We start from the raw sequence: 23,921 nt of genomic DNA, 5'->3' as shown, positions 1-23,921 counted from the left end.
TCCTACTTCTGTCTCATGTTTAGGACTGAAGTGATGTGGAGAGCCCCACATGCCCCGGTGTACGGGGGATGTAGTCAGGAGGCAAGAAGGAGCAAAGGAGGAGAGTATTGCCTCATCTTCTGCTTGCAACAAGCCCAGGCCGCCTGGCATGGGAGGGTATGGGCATAGCAGAGAGCATGTGAATCACCCTGGACTTGCAGGTAATGCTCCCCGCTAAATCAGATAATGCTCTGTACAGCGCTGCGTTCACCAGTAACCTGTAATACACAACAGTGGAGAAAAAGTCATCCTTCCACAACCAAGAACACAATAACGGAGAGCCATTTAGATGACATTTTGTGTGTTTTTTTTTTTAATGAATGTGATTCCATCAAGTGTAAGGGAATTTTTGCCCATTACCTTCAGTGAGAACATACTGTTTGTTATGCTATTGACCTGCCCATATCATAATTGCAGTACTCTGTTATTTAGTTACGAAACTCTCCTCCATCTAAACTAAACATAATGTATGCAGTTTCAGAGGTTTCTTAAACTGTGAACTCCTACTCAGCTGTTTTTCTGACTGGCAATCATGGCTCTACTGTGCCTTTATATTTTCCCCTACCCTGTTTTTTTTTCTGTCGTTTTTAGTGTCATTGGTTATATTTGTCATTGTTCATGTTTTTATGTCCGTCCTTTCCCATGATAAACCGCTGTTCAGATCACTGTGGGCCTGACTATGCAAGATCAAGACACTCAGCAACTCTGAGTTTCCACAGGCACTCAGCTAACTGGAAATGATCAGTAATTTTCAACAGACTGCCTAAGCAGTATGAAAAAATACACCAAAGATAATAACTAGGCAAAAATATTTTAAGCTATAAATATAAATTGGAAGAGAGTTTTCATTTGAGAAGTTCAGCATGCAGCTATAAACCAATTTAATCTACTGATATGAGTGTTATGTTTATCTGTCAAGTGCTATTTAGTTGTCTTTCTCTTGCTATTTCCTGATTTGAAATATTCTTTGAGGTTTTCAAGAAGGTGTTTGTCCCGATTCTTCAGGTTCATCTTACATTCACGCAAGTAATTTCAGAAGACACATTCGCTAGCTCATGCCCATCTCCTCTTGCAGTTGTACACTGCACAACATTTATAATTAAGACTTTTAGGAAGTTAGCTGCATGGCCCATGATTAACTTCCCTTAATTCTTCATTGTTAAAGCTCACGTGGGGATCTCTGGAGTAATCACTCCACCTTTCCATCCTGAGCTGCAGAACGGCAACGTAGCATGTAAGTCCGTATGCACTAAGATACCATCCCAGCACAGAAAGTGCCTTTATCACAGTCTAACAGGCCATACAGGCTTATCCAAAGAAAGTACTCTTTCAGCAGATGAGCTAGATAAAACGGCTGATCAGAGACTGTTGACACACTGCACAGTATCTGTAATTAAGTCACTGGGGAAGCTGGGAAGGGATGCTGTAACAAAGGTAGGATCCAATTTACCCATAGCTTTCAGTAAATCTTAAAATGCTGTCTGAATAAAACCCAGTGAGGTAACAGCCACTTCTGACTTACTGCATGCTAGAAATTTGTCAAGTAGTGGTGAGGAAAAGGGGGTAGAGGGTGAATTGTTTGTTAAACAGGTAAATTGGATATATTTTGGTTGTTTTTGGTGGAAACAACCGAACCGTGACTCTCTTTCCATGTCTCCTTTTCAGACGAAAGTTTTGTGAAGAAGAGGTGTCTGTGTTGGAAGTGCTGTAATGAATGGCACATTGAGAATACTACCAGCTTATAATAACTACAATGACTGGTATTCCCTGTTCTGCAAGACTGGGAGGGAAAGAGCGTATCCAATGAATATAAATGGATCCTTGGATTTTGGTTCTTGAGGTGCCCTTGACTCCGCAGATCTACAGAACAATTATAGTACAGAACAGTTGATTGCTTCTCTGTTTTTGTAGCCACAGACTGTGGAATAAAACAGAAGGAGCCTTTAGTAACTACCCTGATATACTTTTTTTGTGAAGAAAAATGCTACAAAAATATGGTGTGATATAAGAAAATGTTCTTAGTTTTATTTCTATTGTTATAAAATCAATAACTGAGTGTTTTACATTTAAAAATCCACAATCTGAACTATGTGTGACTTTGACAAAAAGATTGAAGAAAATATTAAATTAAGAAAGTGTTGCAACTGAGGCCATCCTGCAATATTAAATTTATTTTGAGGGCTCTGGGTACGATTTTATACTTATATTCATTTAATACTTGCTTCGTGGTGGCATTATTTGCAACTTACACTGTTGTGAAACATGAGCAATGTGTGAAACTAGTAAAACGTAGGGGAAGATTTTCTGAGGTTAAAAAGGCAGAGGAGAACCTGGAGAGAGGATTTGTTCTTTGATCCAGGAGATGAGAGACCAGACTTGCACAGATGCCGAGCCCTTGGCTTCTGCTGGAGATCTGTACACGCAGCATCTCAGACTATCAGACCCGGAATAACTTGGAAATCTGGATGGCAGCCAAGCACAACGCATTTTTATTTGAAGCGGTCTATGCTTTCTATTTTGTAATCATTTCCTCTACGTGTATGTTATTTTTTTTAAATCCTAAGCAGTTCTGTAAAGTGCACACACTTCTTGTTCTCAAGGTGAGGGTACTGGTTGTGGTGCTGAAAGAACTGTGGTGGGGAAAGATTTCAGCTGACGTCTCCTGCCATTCACAACTCATGTCAGAGAAGGCAACTCCGCGACTTGGATCCGCGTTCACGTGGGTAAGTGCACTCTCTGTTTGGACAGGATAGATGTGGGTTCTCTTGTGAGAAATACACGTCAGAAAAAGATAAAGAAATCATTATGTAAAGGTGAAAGTCAGATCAAGATAGTAATTCACGGTAATAGATTTTCTGCAAACAGTGGGATTCCGAGCTGCGTCCTAGCTTTGGGACAAACCCTATTCCTTCCTACAAACAAACCAGTGGAAGCCACTATTTTCAGGAATTTCAGGTGAGCTTTAGATGGGCCAGATCCAGCCTGCCTGCTTCTGCCTTCAGTGGGAAATCAGCCACTTGCCAAGAAAACTTAAGACTTCTTTTTTTTTTGGCACGACAAAAGCAGGAGGCTCACTGTGCTTTACACAACCACCCTACTTCCTTTCAAATTAAACTGTAAAATGAGCCCACGGCATCGCAGGTGCTGGAGGTGAGGCACGGGGTGAGCGGTAGCTCCTTCCTTGGCAGAACACAGCTGCCACTCTTGGGTGCTGAGCACCGGATCCATGGCCACATTGGTGACCTCTGTCAAGCCTACTTGGGGCAGTTAATCGCTCACACGACTCAGGGCATGCCAGTTCTGACGCTAGAAAGGCCTTATTTTTAGGATGGCAGGCTATTACGCCTGTTATTGAACCCTCAACCAAGGTGTGAAGCTTGAACAGCACTGGCCATGTGCATGTGCTGGTGTGCAATGGCACCGCTGCCTGCGGACAACCCTTGACGGATGGAAGGCGGAGATGGATTTCCCCACGCCTGTTCGTGTTTAACACAGCCCCCCAGGCCGCCATTCCCCCTCCGCGGCGAGGAGGAGCCCCACGAGACCCACCGCCCCAGGGCCAAGCAAAATGGCGGCCGGCCGGCGACAGGGCACTCGCCCCGCCCTCCCGCGCCTGGCCCAATGGAATGAATGGGCTATAAATACCGGCCAATGGGGCGGCGGGTCCCGCTCTATATAAAAGAGGCGCGGCGGCAGTGGCAGGGCTCCACTCCGGCTGGGGAAGCAACGGGAGGCGGAGGTGCTTTCTTTGGCTGCGGAGACCTCGGTAAGTCCCGGAGCAGCAGAGCTGTCCTGCAGCTTTAAAATAAGATTTTTACTTTTTTTTCTACACCCCCGCTCCCGGTGCGGGATGGAGCCGGTCCGGCTGAGGAGGGGGAGCGGGGCGGCAGCGGGGGGCAGCTGGGGCGGGGGAGGGGGCGCGGCGCAGGTGCTTACCGGGCTTGTCCCCCGCTGGAGGGGGCCCCCGCTCTAAAACCAGATTAACCCGGTATTTAGCAGGGTAGTTACATATGCTTGCCCCAGCCAGGTCCCCCGAAGGAGCCGTCTGTTGTACAGTGGCTTGTTGGCTACTTCCCACCCGTCCGCTCCCAAGTCGGGGAGCAGCCGGGGCTCGGGGGGCGGCCGGCCGCCGTCGCTCCTCGGGCTGGGGCGCGGCTGACCACCCCCCCCCCCCCCCCCCCCGCCCCCGCTCGCCCGTTAGCGGCGGGAGGAGGCGCGACCGCCACACTGAGGGAACGGCGGTGCCGCCCCGCTCACCTGCCGCCCGCCGCGGCATCCTGGAGGGGCCGAGCCCCCTTTCCCGCCCCAGAGCCGCCGGCGGGGTCTGCCCGGCGCTGCCACGGCCGCCTTGCGCCACCTTGGGCGCGTCTCTCCGGCGCCCCGGGGGAGTGGGGAGAGCATCCCCCTGCCCTTGCGGCTGGCATCGCTGAGGACGGGGCGAGGCTGGTGGAGGTGAAGAACTTCTTTCTTTCCTCCTTCCTGGCTTTTGCGGGAGGTGTTGTACTAACAAAGGTGTGAAAGGCACGGGTGGAACCGCAGCCAAGGTGACCTTGCTGGGGTGCCTGGCTTCCCACCCCGGGGCGTTTGGGAGGCCTGCCAAGACCCCAGTGATAGGCTTCCCCTCTTTCTCCCCTAGTGACTGCGGTAGGGTCAGACATGCCCTTCTCAAACAGCCACAACCTCCTGAAGATGAAGTACTCTGCTGATGATGAGTTCCCTGACCTGAGTGTTCACAACAATCACATGGCCAAGGTGCTGACCCTGGACCTGTACAAGAAGTTGAGGGATAAACAGACTTCCAGTGGATTTACGCTGGATGATGTCATCCAGACTGGGGTTGACAACCCAGGTAACGGCTGGGGACCGTTAGATCTGCATAATGATCTGTTCTCCCTGCTTACTGGAAGTGCTTCTTGACAATGGCACCCAAAGCTCTTGAGCTGCTGAGAGGCAAATCTTGTAAAGCATTGAGATGGCTCTGAATGCATGGCTGTGTTAAAAGAGGCCTTGTTCTACCAAGCCATGTTTCTTGTTGTGGTCTAACATATCAATTCCCAGACACTTAAATTATGTAACTGCTCTGCTAAATACTTTCATTCTGAACAGGGGAAAAAAAAAGCTCTAAACCAGATGCATTCTAATTCTAATACAACCAGGGGGGAAAAGCCCAACCCTGGTATTATGTGGGCTTACCTGGCTGTTCTGGTCTATTACTATTCCAAACTGGTTATGTGATGTTCTCTAGCACTTCTATGAAAAAAGGGGGAGCAGATGTGTTTACATGTTAACATTACAGTATTTATTTTTACTCTAGCAATATCAAAATGGCCCAACTAAATAATCAGAGACTGCCTCCTGATGAGGAGTACCCGGACCTGAGCACCCACAACAACCACATGGCCAAAGTTCTAACCCTGGATTTATACAAGAAACTGAGAGACAGAGTCACGCCCAGTGGCTTCACCCTGGATGATGTCATTCAGACTGGGGTTGATAATCCTGGTAAAATGCGTTGAGAATATTCTGTGTGAGCCAGCTGAAGTAACTGGTGCTTTTGAATATGGTGACTTAAAACTAATCTTGTGGAGGTGGTATTTATGAGCAGACCTCAGAAATGCAGCTCTGCAGCAGAAGGAACAAAATGCGAAGTACGCTTGCTTCCAGCAAAAGCATGGCTGTTTATACATAAAGTTCTATCCAGTGGTCTAGATTAGCTAGTGCAATTTGGTGTGCTGTGCAAATTTGTCCTAAACCAAGCTTGACAAATGAGCGTGGTTTAATGGCAACAGTTACGGGTTTCCATAGCACTGCATTTAACTGGATGAAGTGTAAAATGTAGGGTCTCTCCAAATGTTTTTGTGTAAGGATGCATTTCTAAGTGACTAGACCTACCACTAAAGAACTTGCCTGGTTAGTGCTGTGCTGGAGGACAGCCAAACATCACCCAAACTTAGCTCTTCTGACTTTATTACCACTCCAGGCCATCCCTTCATAATGACAGTAGGATGTGTAGCTGGTGATGAAGAATCCTATGATGTGTTTAAGGAACTCTTTGATCCAGTTATTGAAGACAGGCATGGTGGCTACAAACCAACTGATGAGCACAAGACTGACCTGAATGCTGATAACCTGCAGGTATAAACTTTTGATCAATTACTGATGCCTACTGGTCTTATGACTGGGTAAAGTTCTTGGCAGCTGCTTAAGCTGATTGCTCAGGCTCTGTCCCCTCACTTTCACCCAGCACAGACTCGCAGGCTGTGTGTCCAGTGCAATCAGACTTCAGAGCTTGCTGCTGTAGGATGTCAGTGGTGGGTTAGAACCAGGCAGCTGGCATGCAGCAGGAGCTTGCTTGACGCACTGCTGCTATGTAGGTCATGCCAAACATGTTCAACATGTACTTTCATGAATGGTGGTCTGTAGTAGTCAAGCTAAACAACAGTGTCCTAGGAGTCAAAGACTGTCATAAAAATGTGCCACTTTACTATTTGATCTTGGATCTCATACTATAGAATAGGCATTGTTAAAGTTTTGGAGTAAGGATTTCTGCCCATCTTAAGGATTTCAAATGTTACTGTAGACTCTAGGAATTCCTAATGCTGTGTTGATTGCCTAGCCATCTTGAAAATGAGATACTTTGTATGACAGTAGTGAATAATTATCATTTACAAGAGTAAACACCTACCTAAACAACAAGGGTTTGCCTCATGTTGATACCTGTAGATTGCAGCTCTGAAGGGGGAGCAGAAGTGTGGACCATAGTCTGAAATGGACATAAAACTGATGGTCTGGTGGTATCCTTATCTTCTAGCACTACCTAGTACTTGTAGCCTTAGCCTCAAAACGAGGGTTGTGTTACACAGATACTTAAGCTAATGCTGGAGAAAATAGTCCTGAAGTAAGACACTGGCTTAGAGGCCAAGTAGTCAATATCTCAAGTATAAGGTGCACCCATAAATGCATGGGAGCTATCTGTATTTAGGGTAGGTATCTTGGCAACTGTGTTGTACTCACTGGTTTCCTAATCTTGTAGGGAGGTGATGACCTGGATCCCAACTATGTGCTAAGTTCCCGAGTCAGAACTGGTAGAAGCATCCGTGGATTCTGTCTTCCCCCGCACTGTAGTCGAGGAGAGAGGCGGGCCATTGAAAAGCTCTCTGTTGAAGGTAAAGTGAGAACCAGCTGCATTGGGGAAACTACTTGGGTCCTTTGTGCAAGAGGGTTTCTTTGCAGTTTGAAAATGGAGGCAGCTGCCAAAAGCTGCCTCCCTCAAGACTTAGTCTCAACATGGAGCCTTCCCTGAAAAAGGCTCATTACATTACAGCTGCCTCAGCATTGCAGTTTGTAGCTGAGAGCAAGAGCACATGTCAGAGGGAAGTTGGACTGCATTAAGTTAACCTTTGCTGATCTTGAAAGCTTCTTTCTACGTGTGTAGGGAAAGAGGTTGGTTCACCATGGCTCACACCTGAAATGTAATAGGTATGTAGCAACTTCAGGGCTTGAGTCATGGTTGCAGTATTTTGTGGCTGTGTATAATTGACTTTTATTAACGTTTGGCTTGCTTAGAGGTGTAGTCTTGCTCCAAATGTGCAGTTGCTTAGAGTAAGCCCTAGTTTTCAGTGGAACTCCTCAGCTGTAGGTTTTTTCTATTGCTTCCCAAGTCCATTAAGTAAGAGGAAAGGATACACTCAGGGTGCAATTCTGGAGACAGAGTGTAGTTGTTCCGGAACCTCTCAAGGGCAGGGTAACAGTCCTTGACTAGAATCATACTGTTTGTTGTATACATGACCTTGATTCTCCTTGGAAGAAAGCACTCCACTTCTACAGTAAGCAGCAGAGATGATCCTAAACTGCATTTAAGGGAATAAAGGCTACTTGTATAGGCCTGGAAGGTGAAGGCAGACCATCTGATACTACCTTGAGTTCTGTAATGCTGCAAAGGCATTGCCATTGAAGTTGAAAGCAAGAGAGGAACCAAACTCAGCAGATCAGAAATTGCCATACTTTGTGTGTGGTCTCTAAAGTACTGGGAATGTCTAGCACCTTTGGTCCCCTATCCTAAAAGTGACTCTTTCTTTCAGCTCTGGGTAGTCTGGAAGGTGATCTCAAGGGGAAGTACTATGCTTTGAGGAACATGACTGATGCAGAGCAGCAGCAGCTGATTGATGATCACTTCTTGTTTGACAAGCCAGTTTCTCCTCTTCTGTTAGCATCTGGGATGGCACGAGATTGGCCTGATGCCAGGGGCATCTGGTGAGTACACCTGGAAGGGAAGAGTCCTACAAAGTCCCTGCAAAAAAAAAATATCTTACAGTTCTGGTTGTGGCTCCTACTGTTGAGCAAAATGGCAGCTTCTGAACTCATATTACTGAATCTAATGCGAAACTTATGTGGTCTCCTGGGAAGTTGCATCTAAACCAGCAGAATTTGGACAAGTATTACCATGTACCACACTGGGTTGATAGGAACAAGCCAGCTTGGCTAGCCTGTAACCAGAGCCCACCCATCCAGCACAGGTTCCTGAAGCACCTGTCTTCATGAAGACAGTAATTGAAGCAGCTTATGAAAGTAAATCACTTCTAAAGAAGTAGATGTGTCACTACATTCAGCTCTTGTCTCAGGAGCTTAGAGTAACTTGTACTGGCTTAGCTTAGACTTGATACTAGATGTGTAGTTGCTCACTTGTAGTCTCATCACTTCTGCTTGCAGAAACTCACTGGTGCTGGACTAGTATGGCTTTACCTGTACTAGTGTTAAGATTTCCCCCCTTGCCTCTAGAGACTTCGTGATACGAGTTGACTGATGGCAGAAGTGTGGAATGGAAGGACTCTACTTGTCAGATGTAGGTCACCTACATAAAACTCTGCATTTCAGGAGCTTCTGCGGCATAATTAACTTGCTCCCTTGTAAGCCAAGGGCTAGGTTTTTATCAACTGGAATACTCTAGTCTTATTGTAGCTGCTTCAGTACAACCCCAAGGAAGCATGCTTTGTTTCTGTAGGTCACCTTTAAGATTGTGTCATCTACCTGCAGATTGCCAGCACTAGATAGCGATGTCATCTGAGCATGACTAATCTACAGCCTTGAAGTGTAAAGTCTCAGTATTGTCTCATAAATAACTTTCCTCAGGTGCTAGTTAATTTTTGATCCTAATCAAGCTGAGAAATTATCAGCATGATAAACTTTGATAGTACTTGCTGCCAGCTGCAAGCTAGGACAACAGGGGCCCATGGTTGTTCAGAGGTTTTTATAGCATCTCTGAAGAGCTCTGATCTAAAATTAATAGTGAAAACTCAACTTAGTTCTCTGATAAGGTGCAAAGTGCAGTTTAACAGAATTTGACAAAATTCTGATAATAGACTTTGTTATATGTTGTCAACATGGTGTCATTATGAACATCACTGTACAGGACTGCCTCAAGTCTGTACTGATCACCCTCCTGCAAACTCTGCTGAACAGGTGACATCTCTTTACAAATTTATAAACTCAGGCCACAGGTGAGCTAGGGGGATGACTGGATTGTAAGGTTCAATATTGTAAGACTGGCTAATGTCATATTATTACTTACTCTGACCTGTTTAGATATAGGCCAATTCAAACTACCCCTTGAAAAGAGCAGGGTAAAAACTACTAGCTTAACTCTGTTTAGGTCCTGCATGGACAAAAGAAGTAAGATTAATTTCTTTCAAGAAGAAACTAAGTGAGCCTCTTGAAATAAAAGCTACAATGATGAGTAATTAGCTGCTGTTACAATTATCTTGAAAATGTTATGTGGGACAGATAATAAGCTGTTTGCTCTGTCTCCTAGGCACAATGATAACAAGACCTTCCTTGTTTGGATCAATGAGGAGGATCATCTTAGAGTTATTTCCATGCAGAAAGGTGGCAACATGAAGGAAGTATTTACCCGCTTCTGTACTGGGCTAACACAGGTAAATCAGTATTGCCTGAGCTGTAGGTTCAAATGATGCATGTTTTTCTGGTTAGAGCTGAGAATGAAAACTCTTTCAAGCCCCCTCCGGACTCCTGCATGGTGGTACTTCGTAGGCTGGGTCTCTGGGAACACCCTGATGAAATCCAAAGCTGTGAGGGCTCTGAAAAACCTACATTGGCAAAACATTGAGACTGTGAAATCTAGAATATGTCCTCTGATGTGGCACCCTTGTCCAAGTGTCTAAACTATACTTAAAGGACTTCTACATGGTTCTGTAAATCAAGCATTGAGACACCCTCGGTGGGAGGAGGAATTGTTTGAATGTGGATGGGCGAAGCTGGACTGAAGGTGCTTTTCTCGGCTTCTAGTCTTGATATGAACTTGAGCCTTACCAGCCCCTTCCCTAATCCTAACAGACATGCCAGCTTGACACACACTAAATCAAACTTCCCAACAGATAGTGACTTCAGATTTAGTAGTGTAGCTTGAACTTAGCCTGTCTCACTACTAAGAGCAAGATTAAGGCCTTAAAAGCCCCTTGTTGGTGACCCTCTCCTCCAAATGGAGGGGGCTTATGTGACTGACTTAAATAGTTGTTCAAACTGTTGTGGCTGTTGCTATGTAACTGAAGCTGTAAATGAGCCCTAATGGATGACCTACATCCTTCAGGCAGAGAACAATCTTTAAACATCCATTCTCTCTATTTATAGATAGAAACCCTCTTCAAGTCCAAAAACTATGAGTTCATGTGGAATCCACACTTGGGCTACATCCTGACCTGCCCGTCCAACCTTGGAACAGGGCTCCGTGCTGGTGTGCACATCAAGCTACCGAACCTTGGGAAACATGAGAAATTTGGAGAGGTCCTTAAGAGGCTTCGGCTGCAGAAACGAGGCACAGGTGAGAGGTGGTGATACAGTGATATCCTAGTCAGGCTGCCCTAAGACACTAGCAAAAGCCTGGCTACAGCCAGAGCCATGTCTTCATGTGCGCTGGCAGTGCCTGTCAGACCATCCAGAAGGGACCCTTGTAAGCATGTGGAGAGAACAAAGCCTTAAAATCATAGCTTGAGGGGTTGGGTGTGCCAGTGCTCTGCTTATACCTTACTGTATCTGGCTATCTAGGTATGCCCTGTGTGGTATTCTGAGCTCCAGATAAGGTGGACCTGATGGCAGCTGTTGCTGTTGTAAGAAGGGATGGGAATTCTGATTTAACTTCTGGCTAGGAAATAGCTGCAGCAGGTACTTCTGACCGCAGGTTAGATTGCTCTTGGGTTACAAGAATAAAGAAGTGGCTTAATGGCATGCTCAGTGGCTCATGTTGGCAGTCACACGCAGCTTTATCTCCCTGCATGTTGGAGGGGTTGGCAGTGACAACTTGTAGAGCTGTCTTGCTGTGTTCTCACCTCAAGGGAGCAAAGGTAGGGACAAAAGGGGTAGTCTTACCTGTGCTAGTAGTGACCAGAGTACTCACTAAATCTCTTGTTCCAGGTGGTGTGGACACAGCTGCTGTTGGAGGAGTGTTTGATGTCTCCAATGCTGATCGTCTTGGCTTCTCTGAGGTGGAGCTGGTGCAGATGGTGGTGGATGGTGTGAAGCTGCTCATTGAAATGGAAAAGCGCCTTGAAAAAGGCCAGTCCATTGATGACCTCATACCAGCTCAGAAATAAAGCACTTTTTTCTCTTGCTCCCTAAGTTATTGGATGAATAATAAAATGTCACTCCAGTTCAAACCCCTTGGGTCAGAGCCCACTTAGTTATTACACTGTAGAGAAGTCTTCCATCCATCTGTGTTAGAGTTTATTTTTTTGATGGTTGAGATGTTGCTGAAAATGAAATAAACTATTGTTTTGGCCTGACAAGTCTTAGACGTGTTAACTGAATGTCTTTTGAGATTTAAGTGACTTGGTTTTCTCGGTTATGGTAGAGGGGCTGGTTTTGTGTACTAGTACATCTTCCTGGCTGCAGTCTGCTCAAGTTTAAGTGTGGCTAAAGCAGTGTCAGAAGTGAATCTTTAACTTGATTGTAGTTGCTGTAAAGTTGAGAACTGGTGTGAAACATGAGTCACTGCAAACATGCCCTACCTCCAAGCTTTGACTTGTGCATCTGCTCATGGCAACTGTAAACTGTCATTATCCTGACTGTAGCAGGCCAGGCTGGCTCCTGTAAGGGAGAGGAGACAGATCTGGGTACAAAGGGCTACTGTTCTCAGACATGTCCTCCTGGGGCTGCAGGGAAATGCTCTGAGGTCAGACTTCAGCCTGTAATACTGACAGTAAGCTAGTTTGTGGGGAGAAGAACACATCTTTAACCTCTAGAGATGTGCAGAGAGTTGGTGTAAACTAATCACTCTTGTGGGTATGGAGTGAGGTGAAACTTAGACTAAACCCATGCTTCTTGCTAAGCTTTCAGCTTAGCTAATAAAGAAGTGTGGGGGCTGTAAGCTGCCAGTTACAGGAAAATATCAGATAACTCTAGCTTGCTTCAGCTGGCTCTTGTTGACCTATGCACCAGTTGTCCCATGAACCTAAAAACAAGCAGTACAGCCAATTAATACATGCTAAATAGTTGGGGTTTTTTCCAAACTGGGTCTGGCTTGCAAGCTCAGGCTGTTCTCTGGGTGTGAGCTTACAGTGTTGCATCAAGTAAGTCTGCTTTCCAGAATGGCTGTAGTCACAGTATGTGTGGAGGTGTCACATTATTAACCTGCAAGATCAGCATTTTCCAGAAGTATTGATAGCTAGGGGCATTGGGCCCTTACAGCTTTTGTAGCCTGTGCAACCTGGGAAGCAGATAGCACCTGATCAGCAGCTCTACCCACTGCTAAAACCTGGCTTTTATAGACAGAGCATGATCGAAGTTGATACATAGCTTCACAGTGTGCAGCTTTATATAGGCTTGCGTAGATAAGCTTTCTTTTGTAGAGGCTGTGATATTTCTAAGGCTGTGATTGCAGGCTGTCACTTAGCTGAAGTGATCGCTCCAGCTGGGATAAGCTAACTGAGTTTTGGTGAGGGAAAAGCTGATTGAACATCTCAAATGAGAATTTTTTTTTTTAAATATAGCTTTCTACATGATTCAGATTTAACTGGGTGGGGGAGAGATCACATGTAAGAGTTCTGTTCTGAGCTGTGATGTGCCTGTATTTGAGTTAATCGGCACAGGGATTTTTCTGTGCAAGGCTTGTGACAGCAGGGAAGGGAAAATGGTGCAAGAGACAACTGTTTGGTTCTGTGTATTCTTTAGATCCCCCTTGCTGTGCTTTGTGTCACTGTTCACAGACGCTTGGCAAATAGCTGGTGCTGCATCTTGTAATCAGAGAGTGTTCATTTAGTGGTGCCTCTTCTCAACACGGCGTCGTTACTGCGCTCACAGCAATTATCTAATGGAAGGATGTGTATGAAAACGTGTCTATCTTTTTTTAGCTATGTCAGCTGGACAAATAAAAACATCTCTCTCCCTATGCATCTTGTTTCTCCTATGTCCATAGCCCATTGGAGCTGCTACATCCCTCTGTCTCATTTTAGCTCCTGGGTCCCTGCAGTCTGAAGGAGGACCTGTAGCTGGCTAAAAAATTATGGTCAAAGCATCAAGATAGTCTTCAATGCTTGCATCCAACTAGAAAATATTTATTTTTAATTGGTTTTCTTTCCCACCCACCACCTTTGCTGTGTTCCTTCCTGTTGCTGCCACGACAAATAACATGACCACGCTTTTCTTTCAGCTTGTACAAAGCAATTGAAAATATTCCAGAGAACAAACCTGTCATGGCAAAAGGCTGGACACAGCGACCTACCCCAGCTGGGACTCACTAAAAACCTGCGATCAAGAGAGAAATTAAACCTCTTACCCCCTTGCCTTGAAAGCTCCACGTTGATTCTCAGCATTACTCACCATCATGCTCTGGGTGCCTACTGTGGGTCGCTCATATGCTGTGGCTGCATGAAGTAGGTCATACGGAGTGGCCGCTTGCTCATGCCTCGGGCACCTGGAATTTTGCTGGGCAATGGCAAGCTGCCATGGGTCAGGGCTGCCTCAGCCGTAAACCGAGGGGAGGAGAGGGAGCTTGCCACTTGCTGCTGTGCTTTATACAGGGGAACTGCAATTAGCCTTGCTGGTGGAGCCACCCGTGTCACGTCGCTTTTGGAAAGGACGGAGGAGCTGGCGTAGCCGGCAGGGCCCTCTGGACAGGTGAGCTCATGCTTTGCATCACACCCGGCAGTGATGGTGTCATTCCTCCCCAAGCCTGGAGCAGTGCACAGGCTCCTCCGTTGGCTGAAAAAGTGCTGATGATGTGTGGGTGCAGGCTGGGGGAGGAGAGGGGCCAGGAGGCCCTTTGGGCTGTGCAGGCATGTGTTGCATCTCTGAACTTTCCCATGAAGTTTAATCTGAACTTTTCTTGCTTACAGATCCAGGAGCAGCAATTGTTGCTGCTGTCCCACTGCCAGGGAGAGCAGCTGAGCTCCGCCGGCTCTAACGGGGGTCGTCTTGTGTTGTCCTCTTCGCTGCCTTTGCAGGCCCTGCTCCCACAGGCTCGCATGTTGTCCCTTGGCTGCCAGCTCACTGCTCAAAGCATGCACTGCTTTTATAACATTTTCAAGGGGAATTTCTTTTTCTCATTGTCTTTTTCTTCTGAACACTCCTGCTCTCCTGTGGGGAGCAGCTGCCTTGCCCCAGCCTGCACGCGATGCCCACGCAGGGCAATGCCTGCCGCGGCAGCAGTCAGTCAGCCCAGTCCCCTTCCCTCTCGGCATGCGTGGCGCAGGCAGCATGTTGCCTGCTGGGACCCTAAGGTCCTTCTTCAAGAAATCAAGCTGCTTAAGAAACAATTTACCTCTTGTATTACACTTACTGGCAGTAGACTGACCATAAATGTTCCTTATTCCATTTTCGTGCTATCTACTGGAAAATGATCTTTCAGTCGTTGTGGACTAAGCCACACAGAAGATGGTGGTAAGCTCAGCATTGCGGCATCGACCCTAGGCACCCTGCCATGCTGTGGGAAGATCCCAGGCCTGAGTGAAGTGGCCAAGCTCCACACACACTCTGTTGTGCTGTGAGCCAAGCAAAGGGACGGGGTGGCTGCTTCATGAGGAGGTCCAGGTGCATCAGGGAGACTCCTGCTTCTTGGGACAAGGTGGCCAACCCAGGTGACTCCTCTCTCACAAAACAAAGTCTAGGGCAAGGTGGTTTGATCTGCTGGTTGCCCAGCAAAAGCCCTGCCCGGGGTGCAGGAGGCTGCTGCTTGAGGCCTGCCCTCCGCCAGGGATCCTTGCTCGGCTCAGCTTTGCTCAGCTCAGCCCCAACCACAGTCAAGGCCAGGACAATGCTTTCCCCCGGCTTTCCGTTTTGTCCAGTATAATTAATCCATCACTAGGCCAAGAAGAAAAAGGAAGGTGCTATTGCCTAATGTCTCTGGCACCAATCTAGGAGGGAGGAGGTTTAGGCTCCAGCCTGTCCTCAGATGAGTGTTACCACACTTTTACGCAATGTGGAATAGCTTGAGCAGGGGAGTTTGAGTGGTGGTTTTTTTTTTCCCTCCACCCACCCACCCACACAAAAAATGTGGTAGCGTGGTGGGCAGGGCACTCTTCTGGGAATGGAGACAGCGTCACAGCCTTTTCATCTCCTGTTTGCTTTTCTTTTTCCCCTGGGGAAGCAGCAGGCCAGCAGGCTCCTTTGGCTGCTCTGCGTTCCTCTGGCTAGTCTGTCTTCCCACCTCTCCCAAAGAATTGTAGTTACAAAGCTGGAAATAGCCTGGGTAGTCATTTGCTCCAGCCCTCCACCAGTGGGACAGGGCACTTCACCATCCTGGGGCTTTGTCACATTTATTTGTCCCCAGTGAAGGGGGAAAAAACCCCAGTTCTGGAGAAGGGCATGCCACAGCCTAAGATGTTGCTATGAGAGGCTAATCATCACCAGGTCTCTTGCATCACTTGACCCTCTTCCCTTGCCTCTGACATATTGGGTTTGTTTCCTTATACAGAAATTATGCTTTGGCAGCCCAACTCTGTTACTCCATTTCGAAGCCCGGCCCACTTGCCCTGGGTTCCTGGCCCCACAGCACCTCTGTGTCAGTGGCTGCGAGCCGCCGGCCGCTGCATGGGAAAACCCAATGGCAAGGACTGCCCTTGGGCTGCCGAGGTGTTTGTATGTGGAGATACTGGGTTTCCCCTGCTTTTTGAAAGACCATCTTTTGTATAAAAGTCAACTGTTGCATAGAGCCAGGTTGAGCACATCAGGTGAGAAGCTGTATCTACTACACCCACAGTGTGGGTCTAGTAATTAAATTGGCAGCGTGGGCTCAGACTGGGATCAACAATTAGTGGGGAAAATCTGCATTACCAGACAGGGTAAAAATAAACAGAGATGCATCCAAACCTACCAAAGATTTTTGTTTTCCTCCTCCAGCCAGTGAGTAAGACTATGAGAAACCATATATATATATATAAGAGTGTGTGTGTGTATATACATATGTATGTATATTTTTATATATACACATAAATATGTCTATTTTAATATATATGTGTATATATATATGAATATAAACTTTCAAAGGAAAAAATGTCTTGTACTTAACACCTGGGAAAATGGACAGAAAGGGTAACACTCAGAAAGATGTGAATGTTGAGGTTTTTATTGAATGTCAAAAGCTTCAGCTAAAGATATAGAATGGACAACCCCAAGCTTTCTATGATGCAATTTCAAAATAAAATCAGAACTGAAGATTAATTTGACAGACACACATGCAAGCCCCAGAGCTTTGTAAAAACTTTGGCTTCTCACTGTGTTTAGTGCAGGTCGGTGCAAGGTTCGGCCAATGGCTGCAGTCTGATTGCTCTTTGCACACCCATTATTGATGACCAGAGAGTAAAACTGAGAATAACCTGTGCTGAGGAGACCCTGGAAGTGTCAGCTTATATTTTTGCCGTGACTTCTTGTGATGGTGTTTGATGGTAGTACTTGAGCACAGAAAAGTTTTCCTGGATTATTTGAGAAAATAATCCAGACTGGAAAATAAGTGAATTTACTTGACTGAAACCCTACATCCTTTAGCATGGTCCAGCTGATCGGTTAGCACATATACCGAGGACAGTTTTGTTGGGATGTAAATAGCAGCTGTTTGCCGTTCAAACACTGCCGTGTGCTCAAAGCACAGAGAAAACAGTGGGAAAACCAACAGCAGGTTCAGTGTTGGTGCCAGCCGTGCCCACAGGAGCTGATGGAGGTTGTGCACCGGCTTCAGCACAGAGGGGATTTCTCCTGCTTCTCTGTCGCAGCTGTTCTGGGACAAAGCTGGAGGTGACCACAGCAGTGAGAGGCAAAGAAGATCATTTTAGGGCAATGAGTGGTGAAGTCATCTTGGGCAGGAGAACTGGTGTTTCAGTAAGTGTGGGCCAGGCTGTGTCCGCCCACAGAAACTGGCCGGTCTCCCTCCATGACTGTGGTGAAATCCCCTGAATCATCGTTAATCACTGCTCAGGCTGACAATATTCCTGGGCTGCTGGGCAGAACGCATCTGCGATTACTGGGAAGCTGGCAGAGCTGTCCTGTGCTGCTGGTGCCAATCCGGAGGGACGTGCGAGGAGCGAGTGACTGAATATGTGCAGATGAGCATGGGAGGAGAGGTCTCCAGTGCGGATGGACACCAGGAGAGCTGTGGGACCATGCTGCTCCATGAATGGGCTGCCTTCAGCAAAGGGCATTGGAATACCATCGTATCGGATCACTGTTATAACAGCCTCCGAGTTGAGACTTGTTGAGGGAGAGACAGCTTCAGAGATACTCGTGTGAACGTGCATGAGAAGAGGATTGTGATGGACGGGAATGCTTATGGCCCCAGAGCATCAGCTCCTTGCCATGGGAAAGTAATGGCTGGCTTTTTATTTTTTTATTTTTTTTTGTAAGCCATTGTTTTAAGGCAAAACATCACTGACCATCCTGAGGATGCTCTTTCCCCTGGAGGTGGAATAAGTGCCTTACTCCCTTCCCTCTGCCTCTGGGATGTGCCCCCTGCCTCCCTGCCAGGCCAAGGAGACTTGCTGCTGCCAGCACCACTTCCTCTCCTCCGTCTGGTGGATGGCACGGGGTGCTCTCTGCTCACATGGAGGGGTGGCTGGTGGGCCCTGACAGCGCCCTAAACCTTGCACCTATCTAGAGGGAGGAAAGGAATCAACAGCTCAGCTATTTCCCACTGCTGAAAGCCTTGGGGGAGGCTTGTGGATTTCTTACAACTGTCCTGGAGGCCAGAGGAGATCAGAGGTGGGAATGCAAGGCCAGGCATGCATGGACTCATGTGCACCCTGCTGCCCCTGGGGCTCAGCCTCAGTGCCTCCCCAGTGCTCTGGGCACCTCCTCATTCTGCCCATGGCTCTCTGGAGGTTGATCCCCAGCCTGTGCCAGCTCCCACAGCATCCCAGAAGGTCTATCCTCTTCCCCAGGAAAACTCTCGTGAAGGCCCATCCCAGCAGCAGGAGGTAAGTGCTGGGGAAGGCTGCACCTCCCCACCGCAGTGATGTACCAAAGGACTGTGTCCTGGCCAGAATCCCTTGCCACCAGTGACCACACAGACCATTTCTCACTGCAAGGCACCTCCTGATGGCATTAACATGGAAGAGAGTCAGGCTGAGAGGCACTAGGGGTTGCACCAGCCAGCTCTCTGCAGGGCTCTGAGAGATGTACATTAATGCAGCAGCTGCTGTGTATTGCACCTCGTATCTGAGCATCAGCCATCCTTGTGGAATAGCTAAACTGCACACCATTTATCTCACCAAAGTGCTCACTTTGACTTACTCATTCTGTGGGGTGCTATGAAGTGGGGCAGGGCTGAAAGCTCATCTAGGCAAAAGGCTGAGCTAACCAGCTAACCTCACAGCCAGCAAGCGGGGACGTGACCAACCCGGAGCCATAAGCTATGTGTTTTCTGTTACTTGGTGGTTTGCCTTTTTTGGTGCTTTCGTTTTGGTTTTTTTTTTTGGTGGTTTCTATTTGCAAAGAACCCTGTGGTTTGCAAAGAGACTTGTCAGCAAGATAGAGACCTTGCAGCTTAGCATGGGGAAAGCTGCATGCCTCAGATTGTAGGCAACAGCCTGTGTCACTGCCTAGCCGGAACAAGGTGATGAGGACAACCTCAGCAGGGGACGAAGTAGGTCCATCTCTGCTGGACCTGCCACTTGCTGCTGTGGGGCAGCACCCCGGGCATGGAGAGCTGGTTTCTGAGTATGTCAGAGGGGAAGGGTTCCTGCAGCAGCACAGGGCTCTGCCTTGGTTGACATGCCTCACTTCCTGGCAGTAACCTAAATTTTGGACAAAACCAGGCCCCCGCCCCAGCAGACAATCATCAGTCTGGCCCCAGCTGCCACCCCTGGAGCATCTGGCCTCTTCTCCCATTGGTGGCTGCGGATACATGGCAGTGTTTTGTGCCAGTGGTCACCCACGTCCTCACAGAGGCGAGGGGACTGCCTATTTCAGGGTGCAGCCTGGGCTCACCTGAGTCTGGGCATCACTGCCTGATGCCATGACCCATTGTCACTAAGATGCCACATCCCCCTCCTCTCTTGGGGGGACCAGGATGTCCCCAGGAGCACCCCTCCACACAGCCCCCTCCTGCTCCCTTCCAAATGCCTTTGAATTGATTTGGGTGGTCCTGGTGCTTAGGCATGACACCCCTGAGCACCAGACTGGGAAGACCCGTGCATGTAGTATAAAACAAAGTTTTAAAAGTAGACAAAAGTTGTATTTTGTTTTTCCTCACAAGAAATAAAGGATCAGCCCTTGAGTAGTATTTATGAGAAACGACACCAAGTAATGGGTCAGCTGGAGCCCATGAAAAGGCGTAAGACAGCAGATGGCCAAATAGTTTTATAGCATCAGTGTCAAAGCCAGCAATGACATATCTTTGTATTTAGCCTGCGTGCCCCTTCAGCCACTACTTTCCTGGGGTACCTGCATGCTGTCCTCTCTCACGAGCATTTCCATTTTGCTTGTCATTGATGTGGCCATGTTGAGATTTTTCATACAACTTAGTTCAAGAATGAAGCCTCCACCAATAACAACTTCTCTAGCAAGCCACCATCTTGTACAGGGTTTGGTTAAATACCTAGCTGACGTGCCTTTCAGCTCAGTTTATTCACTTTCATTTAAAGCCAGTCCAGAGCAGGGACCACCGAAAACACATATTAGGTTATCTCAAAGGGATTTGGAAGAAACATATCAAGAAGATACAGAGAAACAGTGAAATACATTTATAAACCTAAGAGCTATTTGAAGCTGAATGGGCAGAGGAACAGTTATTAAAAAGACTCATAAAACTAGGAACTAAGGTAAAACAATTTTTAAGATACCGAGAAACATCTTCCAGTGGGTACCAGCGAGGGGCAGAAATACTTTGTTGTTTGCCGGCACTGTTAGTCCCATGACACTTTGAGACACAAACATCCACCATTAAGCCTCTATTAATCCTCCCTTCTGATTTCTGTGTGGGTCATTTAGCATTACTTAATACTGAGCTTAGGGGAAAACCTATTAAGCCAACCACTAATCTTTGAACTTGGCACATAATTCTCCATTTGCTATTTCTCAACATGTTCTTTCTTGTCCTTCCACCCCACTGAGAAAAGCCCTGGAGTGCCAGCAGAGGTAATTGTGGACGGCAGCAGCAAGCTGGCCGTGCTGGTGAGCATGTGCTCAAACCGGCACCTGGGACATGGTGGCCATGGCTGCAGTTACCAAACAAGCTCTTGCAGGAGGAATTTTGGGACTTGGAAATGACCCTCTCAGAAAAGGTAACCTGTGGTGAGGGGCGATTATCAAGCCACACTGAGACTGTGGGATCTTTGGAAAATAAGACAAGAAAATTAAATACATACATATTTATTTTAAGCAATGGCACTTACACTTTGCATGAAGCGTGTAGCTATAGCATATGTTAGAAGCAGCTGAAAGCTTGGCAGTATTTTCTTTTCTTTCCAAGGTAGAAAAGCCCCCTGCCACCCCCCAGGCAAGGGGATGAGATGATAATCGGGAGAAGGACACCTCCAGGGCTGGGCTTTGGGGGCATCGGCAACAGTGAAACCTCAAACTCTGGCTTGGAAAAGAAAACAAGATTGCTCCTTCAGCTTATGCAAGGCTTTAGTGCTAACAGTACTTTGTGCTTGTATGATGTTACATTTAGCAAAGCATCATGCAGGCTTTTAAACAGACCTCAGCGAGTATTGTTAGCCCCATTTCACAGCATAGAGCAAGCAGCTTTGCTGAGGCAGGGGAGAGGGTGGCTGAGGCGGTTCCTGACATGGTCCTCTGCCTTCCAGCTCACCCTCTTCAGAGGTGAGGGTTAACCTGGTCACTCTTCCCCTTCTACAGATGGAATATAGGGAAAAAAAGTATTCCTGGTTTGAGATGCAGAATCCTCCCTTAGCTGAGTGTCTCTCGCATGCACAAACTCACTCACAGGCCAGGGCGAGGACTTCAACCAAGTATTTTTGAACCAACTAGTTGGATTTTATTTATGTCCTTTTTGGTCTGTTTCTTTCTCAAGATTAAAAAAAAAAACAACCAACAACAAAAGTAAAAATAAAGTACAAAGTTCTCAAGAGAGTTCAACCTTTCCTTTCCCCGCTGCCTCTCCTACAGAAATAGAAAATTCCTGCAGAATTTTTATTTGGAATGGAAAAGACTGTAAAAAGCATGTTATTGGAGGTAAAGAGCCTCATGGTCCATTCACAGCACAAGATCCTGGTTCCCTGCTCCACAGGTCACCTCCCAGCAGTGCGGGGAGGGCACCAACAGGGATATCACCCTCCGACCTAGCCTAGGGGAGACCCTTGCCCCAACCCAAGTGCTGGCAGCAATAAAACCCTCAATAGATGTGGCTCACTCCTGGTCTGCAGCCCCCCAGCTCCTGGTTTCAGGTGCTGTGCTTTGTCCTCCAAGTTTTAGCCATTTTGGGGTGTGGGACCATTCATGCCCTGCACCCTGGGGTGCTGGTGGTAGCAGGATGGGGCTTGCTGCCTCAGGAAAGCTTGGATGACTTGGGGGGTAGCAGGAGTAGTTGCGGAGAGCGGGGACCACAGTGAGGGTGCACCCAAAGGAGCCCCAGTAAGGAAAGGAAGCAAAAGCAGGGAAGAGCCAGGGAGAAATCTCATTGCAGGGCAAAAGCGGGGTTGGAAAGCCAAGGCCAGAGCATTACTGCCTTGGCAGGCTGTGTTCCCTCGTTCTCATGGAAACAGGAGCAATGGCCTCAAGCTTGGCTGTTTTCTCAGCTTATTTTTAAAGGCGGCTCATGTTTACACTTATGAGTGTTTCAGCAGCCCCCTTCACAGGGGTTCCCCCTGGCAGGACCCCAGGGTAGCCTTTGAGGAGCAAGGCAATGCTGCGAGGCCCAGGAGGGAGAGCTGCCCCTGTGCCGGGCAAGCGGTATCTAATCAGGGTGATGGCTGGAGCCCCATAAATGGCAGTGCTGGCGAGCCCCAGCCCCGCTTGCCGAGGAGGCTCTGACAAGCTAGTGGTAACTCCCATATCTGCTATAGGTCAAAGTCACATTCGGCAGAGGCTAGGAGCGCAAGCTGGCATCTTGACTTCCCCTCTACGCTGAGCAGGCGAGGAATCTTCTAAATAAAAAATCTCCTTTGGCCCAAGCACAGGAAACAGCCGCCTTTCGTGTAGTCGGGCCGAGCAAGAGACTTCCAAATCAGGGCATCGTGGTCTCCCTGCAGCCCTCAGGGTGCGTGCGTGCGAGCTCTGAATGGGGAATGCTCTTCTCTCCCCGCGCTAGTAACGGGTGCCCCTCTGTTTCTATTAAAGGATATTGTTTAATCTATAGCTGGGCTGATGTTTGTGCAGGCTGGAAGCTGCAACCCAGCAGAATCCTTGGCAGGTCTCATTAGGACCTCAGGTCTGTTTGGGGATGCTCATGTTGTTGTGAAGGCTGTAGCTCCAAAACACAGCAGGGTGCTTGCCATTACAGCCAGGGGTGCTTGCAGCAGGGTTGATGGGTCCGGGGAACTGAGCCCTCACCCCACCACTTGGGTGGTGTTTCCATGGGCAGGACCCTCCTGATCTGCCCCAGGGGCTTGCAAGACCTGCAGATGCTTTCTGAGCCTGAAAATCACCCCACAGGTGACAAGAATGTAGCCCAGGAAAGAGGGATGTGGCACCAGGCCCTTGAAGTCTTGAAGAACAACCTCCACCTACCTGTGGACAAGGCAGGTCAGCACCCACTAAATGCCAGGAGCTGGCAGCAGGGGACTGCACTGCTTGCAGTGAGCGTGTGCCACCAGGAATCCAGGAACCCAGCTGGGTTTGGGCTGGGCTCAGGGCTACTTAGCTTGGCAGGCGGTGAAGGCTGCCAACACCACTAGCCGTGACCAAATGGTGCCAGCAGGCAGGGCACAACCCTTTACCATCCAGGATCAACTGCATCACTCTCCAAACCCAGGCTGACTCCACAGCAGCAGGCTGCAGACAGGTCTCCAGCCATCTTTGGAGCTATATTTCCAGACCATCCATCTGCAGGCCACAAAACCAGGGTCACCATGAGTTGCGGGAGTGTGGCACTGACCTGTTTTAAATGACAGATGGTCCCTCCTGTCACCTCAGAGTCCACCAAGCTGAACAGGACCAAATCTGACATGATGTTTCCTGCACAGTATTAGGGTTTCTGTGGACATATTCACCCCACAGAGGTTCATCTTGTTCCAGAAGTTCACAAAAGCCGTAGCTGCCATTGCCCCAGAGCACCAAGCAGGGAAAAAAGCTCCCTTGCTTTTTCCTGTGTGCACACCAAGGTACTGCAGTTTGCCTTTAGCTCAGAGACAGCCAGGTCTGGCTGCCAGCATGCTGAGCCACCTCCATCCCTCCTGTCTTCTCCCCCTCCCAGCTCCTGGAAGGCAAGGAGAGGCAAGGGCTCATCACAGCAGCAGATGACTTTCCACGGAAGCAGGTGCCTGCTT

General features: G+C 47.8%; 1 protein-coding gene and 1 long non-coding RNA gene across 5 annotated transcripts; one reads left to right on the top strand and one right to left on the bottom strand.

Annotated features, from left to right (window-relative positions):
- Positions 1–2,663: 2,663 nt before the first annotated feature.
- CKB (creatine kinase B) lies at positions 2,664–11,834 on the top strand. Of its 4 annotated transcripts, none has more exons than XM_064460837.1 (8): positions 2,664–2,762; positions 4,676–4,888; positions 6,020–6,174; positions 7,073–7,205; positions 8,121–8,292; positions 9,848–9,971; positions 10,684–10,873; positions 11,464–11,834. In XM_064460837.1, exons 2-8 carry the CDS (start codon positions 4,696–4,698, stop codon positions 11,640–11,642), a joined length of 1,146 nt encoding a protein of 381 aa, XP_064316907.1. In that variant the 5' UTR covers positions 2,664–2,762; positions 4,676–4,695; the 3' UTR covers positions 11,643–11,834. The 4 variants fall into 4 exon arrangements, with proteins under 4 accessions (XP_064316907.1, XP_064316906.1, XP_064316908.1 ...); XM_064460836.1 differs by lacking the exon at positions 2,664–2,762 and adding an exon at positions 3,729–3,805; XM_064460838.1 differs by lacking the exons at positions 2,664–2,762; positions 4,676–4,888 and adding exons at positions 3,739–3,805; positions 5,354–5,541.
- LOC135315043 (uncharacterized) lies at positions 2,712–4,174 on the bottom strand. Its single transcript, XR_010374492.1, has 3 exons — positions 3,976–4,174; positions 3,685–3,837; positions 2,712–2,775 (listed from the first exon to the last, which is right to left on the bottom strand). It is a non-coding gene; the product is annotated as an uncharacterized LOC135315043 (long non-coding RNA).
- Positions 11,835–23,921: the final 12,087 nt, after the last annotated feature.

The sequence above is a fragment of the Phalacrocorax carbo genome, chromosome 9 (assembly GCF_963921805.1).
Source record: "Phalacrocorax carbo chromosome 9, bPhaCar2.1, whole genome shotgun sequence".
Lineage (NCBI taxonomy): Eukaryota > Metazoa > Chordata > Aves > Suliformes > Phalacrocoracidae > Phalacrocorax > Phalacrocorax carbo.
This window is presented reverse-complemented; position numbering and strand designations above follow the sequence as displayed.